Below are 12,010 nucleotides of genomic sequence, written 5' to 3'. Positions count from 1 at the left end.
CCTGCGGGCTGCCCGCGGTGCGCCTGCGCCCCGCCCCGCGCGCTCAGGCAGCGCCACGGACACCCCGGACCCGGGGGGCCCTCAGAGCTGGCGGGGAGAGAGCGGGGGGAAGGCCCAGTCAGTGGGTCTAATTTGCATAGACTCCTACCCAGAACCCACCGGTGAAGAGACAGCAAATAGAACTTGCAAAATTGGGAAATTTTGGTAAAACCGAAGGGAAGGAGGGTTGATAATATGGGGAAAAATTTGAAGAAACTCTAAGAGGTGTTTATCCAGACTACAAGAAATCACCCTGTCTGTAGATAGAAATATTTCTGGAACCTTAAATACCGTCGCGGGGGCCCTGTTGTTCGTGCTCGCTTCGGCAGCACATATACTAAAATTGGAACGATACAGAGAAGATTAGCATGGCCCCTGCGCAAGGATGACACGCAAATTCGTGAAGCGTTCCATATTTTTGGCCCCGCACCCCTCCTTTAGCCCACAGCGCCCGAGGGAACGCCCGGTCCCCCTCCCAGCCACCTCCCCATCACACAGAGACAGAGTCGCAGCACGGGAGCACCCTGCTTTATTGTTCCTGAGCCCCCCGCCCGAGCCACGCAAGCCAACAAGGCACAGGGTGTGCTGGGGACAGCCCGAGGGGGGGCCCCTGCCCGGCCCCGGCAGCACCAGGGGCCAGGTCAGAGCAGGTACCCCCCCCCCGCTCACTTGTGAGCAGCCCTGGGGACACAGGGAGACCCACAGACTGCCCCCACGGCAGCCAGAGCCCCAATGGGGCAGACTGTGCTCCTCCAGCACACACACACACACACACACACACACACATATATATATACACACACATTAAAAAACACTATTTACATTTAAAACCAGCCCCTCCCCCATAGTGCAGGGGACAGGGTGCTGCTGACACACCAGCGCGGGAGAGCCCCTGCACCGCACCTGAGGGGGGCTGAGCCCCCCCCGGGACACCCTAGGACGGGCTGGGGGGCTGGTGTGAGGCTGGGGGTGCACGGCGAGGCAGGGAAGGCGCGGGCCCCCCAGGCCCTTCCGCCGGCTCAGCGCTTGCTCAGCACCCGCCAGGAGATGTTTCACCGCAGAAAAATCTGGACCGACATCACCCGCGGAGCGTCGGTGCCAGAGGGGGGGGTTTGGCCCAACCCCATTTTTTTTTTTTTTAAAAGCACCTGGGCTATAAATAGACACACAAACAGTTCCGGGGGAGCCGCTCCGGATGGGAAGCAGCGCAGCACATTGGCACCGGCACGGCTGCACCCGGAGCGTGGCAGTATCTGGCAGGGCCACGCTACGGGGGTCCGGGAGCCCCCCGCTCAGCACCATCAAGCATCTGCTCTCGGCAGTGGGGAAGGGATGAGGACGGGGCTGGTCCTGGGAAGGCCGGAGCGAGGGGATGGCGGGGCTGGGAGAGGCCGGGAGCGGAGGAAGGCAGCCGTCAGCGCGCCAGGCGAGGGGCAGGGCGTCCCTCAGGGGGCATCAGCTCATCTGCCCCAGGTAGTCCGAGAGCAGGAGCTCAGGGGGCAGGAAGACGCGGTGTTTGTTGCTCACTTTCATTTGACGTTTCCCTTCAATGTCCGAACCTGGGGGCAAGAGGGAGCAGTTAGCACATCTCCGTCCCCACCCTGGGTCCCAAACTCGGCATTCCCAGCCCCAACCACCTCCCCACCAGCACAGGTTCCTCCACGCTCGGCAAAGGCAGCGACTGTCCCCCTCCCCAGCCCCCTCTACACATCCCTGCTGGCACCACGGGCCCCACATCATTAGAGCTCTCACGCTGTTTTCCACCAGCAGCTGCTAATGAAAGGCTCAGCGGCAGAGACTCCTCCACAGGGACGGAGCCCGGTGCCCCCTCCCCTGCCTTGGCAACCAGACCTCCCAGGGGCACGGCCACGCTCTGCGGGAGGAGGCAGCAGCCGCGGGAGAGGGAGCCCCACGAGCAGCCTCCAGCTTTGGGGCACCAAAACCCTGCACCGAGAGCAGAAATGGCAGCGCTGCTGCAAACGAGACCCCCCCAGGCAGAGCTGGGCCTGGCCACCACCCTGGCTGCTGGACTTCAGCCCCCAGCAGTGGCCGACGTTGCCCACTGGCCACCGGTGCAGCGGCGTGAGCCCAGCTCAGGCTCCCGAGGAGGAGGGAGAGCGGGGTTATCTGTGAGTCCCAGCGCAAGGTGGGGCCCGGAGGAGGGAGGGAGGAAGAGGCTGAGCTGGAGAGGAGAGATAGTGATGAAGAGAAGGGAAAAACAAAAACAACCCCAAAAACCAAACAAACAAGGAAACCCGAGGCTCTTACTGGCAGAGACGAGGTCCATGTACTGGCAGAGCGCATGGAGCAGGAGTCGCTCGAAGCTGGGGGAGACGGGGACAGGGTTAGAGCCAACGCGCCTCAGACCCACATCTCCCAAGTGTCGCCCACCCTCCTTCCTCCCACAGACCAGAGTCGGGGAGCACAAAGTGCCACAAGCCCCTGGGCAGGGACCCCCGAGCGCATCCCTCCTTTGGGGGCTCCACAGGGGCCAGTGTCCCCAGCCAGAGACCCGAGGCTGGGGGGTCTCATCGGCTCCCAGAGGCCCCCCTGCAGCCTGGGGCTCCTCTGGGGCGCAGGGAACCCACACGAGCAGCCCCCCTGCAGGGCAGTTTGCTCCAGCCACGGTGAGCAGGGAACCCAAGTGTGCGTGCACACAGCTCAGGACCCCGGCTCCCACTCCATGGGGGGCAGCGATGCCCCACAGAGCTCCAGGGGGAGAAATACCTGTTGTCCATGAGCGCGGTGTAGACGGAGTGAGGGGTGACGGAGAAAAAGGCCAGCAGCTCCTCCTCCAGGCCCTCCAGCGTCCCCTGCAAGGAGAGGCAGGGGCTGTCAGCGAGGAGAGGGAGGTGTCTGGACCCTGTGGCACCGGGTGAGGGCAAGGAGCCAGGCAAGGGGAGCTGGCATTTCCCACGTGTGCCCCAACGTGGGCAAAGCCACCTGCCCCACACAGCTCTGCGCCCCTCGCAGCGCCCGCGTTTTGCCTTTGAATTGCAGCTGCCCCAGCCACGGGCACTTTGTCACCACAACCACCTGCCCCCACCACGTCCCCACAGCCCCAGCATGACAGGGAGCGACTCCCGACTTCCACAGCCCCGGTAATTCCCGGGGAATTACTGCCAGCAGCTCCCAGGCAAGTCATCTGGATGCGAGACGGCAGGAAGGCAGGAGGAGAGGAGACAACTCTCCTCTCCAGCCCCGAGGCAGGGAGGAATCTGTCCCCTGCCAACTCCGTACTCTGTGTGCCAAGGGCTGGCATCGTCCCTCACGCTCAGAGCGGCGGCAGCAGCCAGGAGAGCCTCGTGCCTCCCGTCTCCTTTTCTCCTGACAGGCAAAGATCAGCTCGATGCAGCTCCCCGGAGCACCGTGACCCCAGAGACAGGCAGCAGAAGCCAGTCTCATTTGAGAACAAATTGAGCAGAAGCCAGCGGGCAGGAGGAGCCGAGGCTGCTTTTAGAGACTCTAATTAGAGCAAGGAAAACAAACAGGGCAGGAAAACAGCACCACTGAGAAGAGGGAGCGGAGAGCCAGGCACCCCCGGGGCCCAGGAGGGCAAGTGTCTGGGCAAGCAGCGCGGGGGCTGCGCGTGGCAGCTTGGCTCCCTGAGCCAGGTGGCACGAGGCCACGCTTGTCTCTCCTTTCAGGCTTAATTGTCCGCTCAGTGGTTTATGCAGTCAAAATGCATTTGAGTTTTTTCCAAATAGCCCTGTGTGGACTGTTCTGAAGACCCCAAAGGCTCCACTGCTGCCCCCGTGGGCAAACATGCTGGGTTTCCCCCGTCACCTGCTGCTCATCGAGCAGAGACTGGGGAACAACCACGTAAAAGTGCTCTGTACCTACCAGAAACGTCTGAACTGAGCCCGGAAAACCCATCCGCATGGGAAGCTGAATGTCTGTTTGCAATCAGCCACCACTGTAGAGGTCAGATGAGAGCTGGAGCACATTCCCCAGGAGCTCATCTGAAATTGGGCACTGGTCTGGCTCGGTGACCGCATGTGGGGTCAGGGGACAGCCCTCGGGACGCGGCTCCGGACAGAGCTGCGTGTGGGGCACTGTCAGCCAGAGCCCTGCTTGCCCCCAGCCCCACCGCCCCCCAGTAGCCCCCGGCTCACCATGGGGATCCGGCCCCGCTTCAGGGTGGAGCGCAGGCGGCGGCTGATGCGCTGGAAGCACTCCTTGGGTGAGTAGGCAGGGTGCTCTGGAGCCGGCGGAGAGAGAACAGAGGGGGCTTGGACATGGCTCACACCCCCAGCACCCGCGGGACGGCTCTGGCCATCACCTCTCAGAAGGAGCCCAACGTCCCCCGACTGCCCCCAAGGACCCCAGCTGGTCACCTCCTGCGCTCCTGGACCTGCTCAAAGTCACCCCCAGACCAGCAACACCCTCCCCATCCAAGGAGCATTTGGAGGGTACGGAGATTTAGGGGTCTGCAACTGGGGACGGCTGCTGTGCCCACTGCCCCAGCCACCCCCCACTCCCTTCTGAAACCACGGTGTGGGGTCTGCCCAGCATAACTCCCCCCCAGCACCCCAGGGGTCAGCTCAGTGGTCCCCCGGCCCGGTGAGGAGTGGATGGCGCAGGGAGCGGGATGCAGCCCTCGGGGAAGAGCATCCTTCCTGAAACGCAGCGAGGGAGGAAAGGGAGAGGCTCTCCCCACCCCGCGTCCCCTCCCAGCACCTTTCCACTTGTCTTCATTCTTGACGGGCAGCTTCCTCTTGTGCTTCTTCCTGGCCTCCTCCTCCAGGTAGAGCAGGACTCGCTCTTGCTCTTCTCCCGACCGGTTCATGAAGTCGTTCCAGATCTGACAACACAAGCCACCAGGCCCCATCGCAGAGCTCCCCGAGGAGCACCCGGTGGTGCATGGCCACCCTGAGCCCCTACCCAGCATCTCGTGAGCCCCCTCCTCGCCCACCCATCCCCAGGGATGGCCCCGGTGGAGCAGGAACAGCAGTGGGGAGCGGGGAGGGAATGGGTGGGCAGAGCTCCGCAGCCAGGAGAGCCAGCACGGAGACAGACACCGGCCACAGCCGTGACCACCTTCTCCCCCGTCTCTCCAGCTCCTAACAGCCGCTCTGGGAGGAGAGCACTCGGAGCCAACATAAAGGTGTTTTTTTTACAGGTTCCCAGGAGCCCAGGTGCTGCCAGGGCAGCCCATCCATGCGATCCCGCCTCGCAGCCAGCTGGATGAGAGCAGAGCTCCGCAGAGCACACACAGCCCGCGCAGGCGGCCCCGCAGCCAGAGCCCTGAGCGTCACAGGCAGGAGAGAAGCCGGATTTCAAAACGCCCGGTTACAGAGCCGGTATCGCAACAGCGGCCGGGCAGCGTGAGGCAATGGAGGGGTTTGGCAAGGGGCCTGTTTCACAGGAAACGCTGCAGCGTTAATTGCTCTGCAGGTACAAGGCTGTACAGTGGGGCGCTCAGCAGTGCTCCAGGCACTGCTGGGGTGGCAGCAGCCTCTACTAAGGCTCTGAGCAGGACCCGGCCCTTGCACCGGACATTTGTGGGGATCCTCCACGAGAGGATCTGCTCAGAGATCTCCCACCCCACAGGCTGCAGGGCCAGGGGCCCCATGACCCGATCTCCCCCCAGGCAGGAGTTAGGGCACAGCAGCTCAGGCCAGGGAGGCAGAGGGCTCCTCGGGCTGGAGGGACAAGGTACAGACACCACGTCCTGCCGGAACTGCACGTGCCGTGCCAGGGTCCCCCCCGTGAGCCCCCACAGCCGCACCCACCTCCACATAGGTCTCGTTGTTACAGGCCTCGGTGAAGATGCTCGGGGTGGCCGAATGGGCGAGCTCTCCCTCGTCGCTCCCGCACTCATCCCGCTCCAGAAGCGTCATCAGGTAACGAGCTGGGGGAAGAACAAAGCCCCCAAGACGGGGGGCAGAGCCCTCAGAGACACCCTGCACCCCCATCTGCCACACAGCGAGGGGTTTAGGGGCAGTGGCCACCCACCCTGGGGCAGAGACTCAGAGCTTGCCCCAGATTCTTACTGTTCTCCAGCCTTTGCAGGCTCTTGCGCCCCTTGGCCCGGGGGGTGAGGTCTGAGTTGCGGATGGCCTTGTTGATATAATACTGCTTTCGCTTGGAAGGGGAGAACCTCTTGGACGGGGAGTCCTCCAGTGGGGGCAGGCAGTCCTCGATCCTCCTGTGGGGACACAGGACAGAGGGGACTGAGCTCACCCGAGACCCCCAGGGACAGGGAGCTGCCCGGAGAGAGCCCGCGGTGGGGGAGGCAGAGCATCAGCCATCAGCATTAGTGCAATTAGGAGGCACCGCATCCTCCTCCACGGGGCCCGGCGGCTCCGCTCACAGCACGTTACGCTGCTGAACCCCGGCTCGCTCCAAGGATCTGGTCTGTTTAAAGCAGCTGCACAATAGCAGTGAGATGTTGTGGGTAATTAACTCCACCAGCACATAAAGCGAGATGAAGAGATTAATTTCTGCGGAGGCAGAGGCTGGGGAGGGACTCCGAGGTGCCCCACGCAGCCTGACACCCGCTGCACCTCGTGTTTGCCATCGCCCAGCTGGAGGGTGCCATTGGAACCACCGGCACCATCCGGCCACAGGCCCCATCACCCGACCACCGAGGGCTGTGGGAACACCTGCCGTGGCCACACAATTACCGGCTGGGCCGGCCCTTCCCTCCAGACCGTTACTCCACCACCCCCCTGCCCCAGCAAGGGCTGGTTTCACTGGTTCTCCATCCTCTGGGGATGTGGCCAACAGGGCCCAGAGCAGACACCAGCCACCATCCAGAGTAGGCAACAGGCAGCGAAGCCTGCTGGCCCCAGAGCCCTCACTGCCCTAAAGCTACAGCCCCCGGGAGAAAGACTGCACCGCTCCCAGTACACCCGGAGGTGTTTGGCTCCTGTTAATAACATCTCCATGGCCAGGGCGTTACTTAGACACACACACACAATTCAGTGATGGCCATAACTTTGCTGATTCGTGTGAAAATCAAACCGAGTGATGAGCAAGAAGCTCCCCGGGCACTTAGCGCAACCGCTTGGGTTTCAAAGTTCACTAAAACTCCGCCAAAGACAGGAAGTTTCACTGTCTTTTCACTTGTTCTTTGCCCACTTGCATCGCAGCTTCCTCTCTGGGTCCTGTGGGTTTCCTTTAGCGCAGCACCAGGTGGGCGAGAAAACCACCACCACCAAATCAAACCCACCGGGCTGGCAGAGGAGCGGCAAGGCCCCCCCCTGCCACCGCAGCACCACCGGCTCACCCCTTCCACGGGGCCATGTCCCCGTGGCGTCCCCCCCTTTCCCTGGGGCTTGGGGGAGACCCGGTTCCGCAATCAGGCGCTGGCACCGCTGGTCCCCGCAGCTGGGGCAGAGCGGGGCTGCACTGGGCGATTACAGCCCGGGATGGCAGCCAGCTGCACACATACACCAAAGCCTTGATTTTTAACCCCCTCCTTCCCCTGGACAGGGGCAGTGACGTAGCCTCTGCTGCTGGGGCTGAGAAAAAACAACCTCTGGAGAGAAAACAGTGAGAGAGGTGGCCCTGAAAGAAATAAAAGGGACACACGTATCCCCGGTAATGACTAACAGACGGGTGGGGAGCTGTAACCCAAGCTGCAAACAGAGAGCGACCGGTGCTCGGGGATCAAGTTTTGATACAAAGGTGGTTTAAAAAAAAAAAAAAAAAAAGAAATCGGGGGAGTCACCTTACCACCGGCCCCAGTCCCGAGGCTGGAGTGCACGGAGCCCGGCAGCTGCCAGCCTGGCACCAGCAGGAGCCGGCACAGCTCCCCGGCACGGCTCCACCACAGACAGAGCCCTTCAGAGAGGAGTCCAGGGCAACGTGCGGTCAATATTTACCCTGTTTTCAATTGACGGGGGAGCCCTAACTCACAGCAGCAGGACAACGGGGAGAGCTCATCCTCATCCTCCAGTCTCTGCTGGAGGGGGGAAAAAAACCAGATGTTAAAAATAGCTGTGTGTCACCAGGGTGAGAGCACCCCCAGCGCTGCCAAGAACCCCCACTGGCAGTACAGGGACCCCCCTGGCCAGCACCAAGGCTTGGGCAGCCCCGGCTCCTCAGCAGCAGGACGGGGTGCCGGGCCACACGCACCTCTCGCTCCCCGCAGCCTCCAGGGCCATTCGTGGCAGTGCCGAGGTTGCCCAGCATGTGCTCAAGGCCTGGCATGGCGCCTCGGCGCCCTGTGCTGCCACGTCTGCCGGCGCTGGGCAGAGCCACAGGACTGATTTCCAACCCGGGAGACTCACAGGTGACGGTGACCTTAGGCCAGCGCCGGCAGAGCCGGGCTTTGCAGTGCCGGGTGCCCAGCCAGGGGCAAGCAGCCGCTCTCGGATGAGCTCCTCTCTCAGACCTACACCGGGACCTTCAGCATCGGGATGCCGTCCCATGCAAGCCACAGCCAGGCTGCCACGGCCACGGCCACCCCAGGGATCAGAGCACCACCCCGGGGTCCCAGAGCTCAGCCCTGGGGACCAGAGCAAACCCCGGCCCCGGGGGGACGGGCCCAGCCGCACAGAAAGGCTGGCGGCTTCCCCTCCACTTCTCATTTCCAGGCAAGAAACAAGAAGCCCCTCGTTCCCCGCCAGGAGATTTGTAACCAGTTCCTGTTATCAGATGGGGTGACTGCTCTGGGGAGGGGGAAGCCGGGCAGAGCCCACGGGGCCCCGGCTCTCAGCCCATGCCAAGGCCGGCAGTGCCGGGCTCAGGCTACACTCGCAGGGCCAGTGGCCCCCGGCCCAGCCGGGCTCCCCGCAGCCCCGGCACCCACCGGGACCACGTCTCCCGAGGGACCCAGTCCCGGCTCCCCCCATGGCACATCCCCCTCCCCGGTCCCGGTGACCCCAGAGAGCACCCGTGACCTTCGATGAGGTAAACACTAATTAGCCCATTATCGTAATCACAGCCTCCTGCCTCTGACACAGCCACCACCAGCCCCAGGCACTTCCCTGCCCCGGGCCGGCGGGGCAGAGGCCCCCCCGCCGCGTTCCCCCGGCCCGGTGCGGCGCTACCGGGGCGCCCCCAGGAGAAGCGGCCTCCCCCCAGACCGGGCTGAGGAGCCCGCGGGGGGAACCGGTGGGAGGGAGGCCAGACCGGAGGCACGGTCGCACTAACAGCGCGGGGACGGAGCCGCCGCCGGGCCCGCGGCCGCCTCCCACGGCCCGGCCCCAGCCGCCCCCCGGCCCCGCACTCACGGGTAGGGCTCCTCCGGGCCCGCGCCGCCCCGCAGCACCACCATGGCCCGCTCGGCTCGGCCCGGCCCGGCGGCACCGGGACCTCCGGGACCTCCGCCCGCCCGCGCCTCCCGCCGGAAGTGGCGTCAGACAGACGGGGCCAGGGAGAGCCCCGCCCCGAGGTGGGGTCAGGAGGGGGCGTGTACGGCGAGGGGGCGTGTGTGTCTGAAACCCTAGTACCGGGGCTCGGCCGCTGCTGGAGCCCCGGGGCCGCGGCCTCGTTAAACCCCCCGGTGCCGTCGCCGCGGGGCTCTTAAAGGGGCCGCGCCTCGCCCGGCGGCGCTCCCCCGCCCGGCCGCAAGGGGGCGCTGCGCCTGCGCTCCCGGCCGGCCCCGCGGCCCCGCCGCGCGCGGTATTTGCATGCGGCGGCGGCGACGGGCCAATGGGGAGGGAAGGCGGGGCGCAAGGAGCGCGGCGGACCAATGGCGAGGCGGGGCGGGGCGGAGAGGGGAGGGTCGGGCGCGGCTGGCCAATGGGGAGGAGGGGCGGGGCGGGGCCGGGCCCCGCGGGGAGAGCAGCCGCCGTGCGGGCAGCGATCGCGCCCCGGCCCCGCCGCAGCCCGAGCCCCGGGCGGCCGCGGCTGCTATGCGGCTTCGCGGCGCACGGCCTCCACCGGGTAAGCGGGGACGCGCCGCCACACCGGCCCCGTGGGCGGAGCTGGTACCGGAACCGGGACCCCCTCCCCCACCCGCCCCCCCCCGCGGCCGGTACCGGGTGTTGGGGTCTTCCCCCGCGCTCGGGGGCTGGGCGGGACTGGGACCGGGTACCGGCCGCGTCCGCTGGGTGGGTTGGGACCCCCCGTGGCCGGTTGCTGGGCGGGACCGGGGAGCCCCCTTCTCCACTCCGCGGCCGGTTACCGGCCGTTTCCCCCGCGCGGGGCCGCCCCCCCCCTCCCCCCCGGCACGCCCCCGCGCCCGCCCGGACCCTCCGGCACCCGCGGGCGTTACTGGCCCGGCCGGTTAGAGCCCCCCGCGCCCCGCCCCGCTCGCAGCCCTCCACCACGTAGACGGGACGGTGCTGCCGCCGCCGCCTTCTGCCCCTGACCGGGGCAGCACCGGGCCCGCGGCCTCCTGGGGCTCCGGCCGGAGGAGGGGGCCGGGCCGGGTGGGAACTGCTGGCCCAGTCCGGTCCCGGTCCTCTGTGCTGGGGGCGGCCGTTCCCCGCCGGTTCACGGAGCCGGACCCCCCCCACCCCCGTCCCGGGGGCTGCCGGGCGAGGCGCAGCCGGTGCCACGTGCCACCGGGGCTGGGCTCTGCCCCGGGAACGAGCCCCCTGCCCGCCCCAGGGGTCCCTCCCGCGGCCCCCTCAGCCCTCTCCGCCCCTGGGGACGAGGACCCGCCGGGCCCGGGCTCCCCGTCCTCCTCCCCGCTTCCATCTCCGCGCTGCCCGGGGAGCCCCGGCGGTGCCGTGAGCCCGGCGGGGGTCCGGGGACAGCGGGCGGGCCCGGTGTCGGTGGCACAAAGGCCCCGTCCCTCGCACCCCCGCCCGCCGCCGCGTATTTTTAGCCCAGCGGAGCCGCTGTCGCTCTCGAGCACCTGCCCCGGGGGACGCGGGGGCCGCCGCCACCGTACCGGGCCCCCGCGGCCGGGAGGGACAAAGGGGCACGGCTCAAGGTCACGGCGGCCGCCGGGCCGGGGCCCCTCCGCCCAGGGACGGTCCCCGGGATCCGGCTCCCCCGCGGTGGCGCGGGCCGGGCCCGGGGACTCGGGGAGGCGGCTCCGCTCCCGGTGCCGGCGCTGAGTGACCCGGTGACTCGTGGCGAGGCGGGGCCGGGGGACGGTCCCGCTCCGGTTGTGCCCGGAGCTGGGATGGCGGGGAGGGGAAACTGAGGCACAGGCAATGGCCGAGCGGCCGCCGCGCTCCCCGCCGCCCCGGTGCCGGTTCTCCTCGGCGGCGGCAGCCCCGGGCCGAGCGCGGCGGGGCCGGCAGCGGATGCGGCCGCCGCTATAGTGAGTCGGGGGGGGGAAGCGACTCCCGCCCCACCGGCGGCGGCCCCGGCCCGCGCTGCAACGGGTTCCGCTTTCCCGAACCGGCGGGATCGCGCCGTAGCCGCTGGTCCCTGCGGGGGGTCCCGGGGTGCGGGGGGCCGAGGCGATGCCCGTAGGCGGCACTACCGGGCGGCGGCGCGGCGAGCTGCCCCCCGCCTTCGGCAGCGGCGGAGCGCGGCCCGTCCGGGGAACGGGGCCGGCTGCACCGGGGCTCGGGGATGCGGAGGGGAAGTCCGGGGGTGTCGGGGAGCCCGGGCACACCGTGCCGGTTTCTCCGGTGAGCAGAGTCGAGCCGTCCGCAGCCCCCGGGAGAGGAGGGAGGCGCGGGGGTCGCCGGCAGGGCCGGTCCGCCGGGGTTCCGGGGAGCCCGGCTCTGCTTGGGAGGCCACCCCGGGGACACGCGGGACCCCCCGGGGTGAGGGTCCCCTCTGCCTCCTCCCGCCAGCTCCCTCGCCCGCGTGCAGCGCGTCCCCGGTGTCCCCGGGTGGGGACGGTCGCTGGCCCCCATGGGGCGGCTTTCCCCGTGGGGGCCGTTATCTCGGGCTCTGGGGTCCCAGTATCCGCTGCCGGCGGGGGCCGGGCGGGGCTATCGGGGCCGGCAGGCCCCTTCCCCCTCCAGCAGCAGGGCCCGGCCTCCCTATCTCATTAGCTCGAGATTAATGAGGCTCCTGTGCTGTCTTTAACTCCTTCCTGCTCGCCCGCCCCGCTGACCCTTCTCTCCTCTTCCCCCGGCAGGTTCGCGCCGAGGCCTGCGGGCAC

General features: G+C 67.3%; 1 protein-coding gene and 1 non-coding gene across 2 annotated transcripts; one reads left to right on the top strand and one right to left on the bottom strand.

The window, feature by feature from the left end:
• Positions 1-352: 352 nt before the first annotated feature.
• On the top strand, positions 353-459 carry LOC141475606 (U6 spliceosomal RNA). Its single transcript, XR_012463651.1, has one exon. It is a non-coding gene; the product is annotated as a U6 spliceosomal RNA (small nuclear RNA).
• Positions 460-552: 93 nt separating this feature from the next.
• On the bottom strand, positions 553-9,330 carry R3HDM4 (R3H domain containing 4). The gene is made up of 8 exons (XM_074163802.1): positions 9,225-9,330; positions 6,036-6,190; positions 5,775-5,893; positions 4,720-4,843; positions 4,155-4,240; positions 2,767-2,852; positions 2,308-2,363; positions 553-1,598 (listed from the first exon to the last, which is right to left on the bottom strand). Exons 1-8 carry the CDS (start codon positions 9,266-9,268, stop codon positions 1,495-1,497), a joined length of 774 nt encoding a protein of 257 aa, XP_074019903.1. The 5' UTR covers positions 9,269-9,330; the 3' UTR covers positions 553-1,494.
• Between the last annotated feature and the right edge of the window lie 2,680 nt (positions 9,331-12,010).

Source organism: Numenius arquata, chromosome 25 (assembly GCF_964106895.1).
Source record: "Numenius arquata chromosome 25, bNumArq3.hap1.1, whole genome shotgun sequence".
NCBI lineage: Eukaryota > Metazoa > Chordata > Aves > Charadriiformes > Scolopacidae > Numenius > Numenius arquata.
The sequence above is the reverse complement of the archived record's forward strand: the minus strand, read 5'-3'. Positions and strand labels throughout refer to the sequence as shown.

Bases quoted from the DNA above. Each gene is read 5' to 3' on its own strand.
- R3HDM4 (XM_074163802.1), bottom strand. From the start codon at position 9,268: ATGGTGGTGCTGCGGGGCGGCGCGGGCCCGGAGGAGCCCTACCC. The intron at 5,894-6,035 runs GTAAGAATCTGG...TTCTTCCCCCAG, and splicing joins CCTGCAAAGGCTGGAGAACA to CTCGTTACCTGATGACGCTT. The intron at 4,241-4,719 runs GTGCTGGGAGGG...CGCCGGCTCCAG, and splicing joins GAATGAAGACAAGTGGAAAG to AGCACCCTGCCTACTCACCC.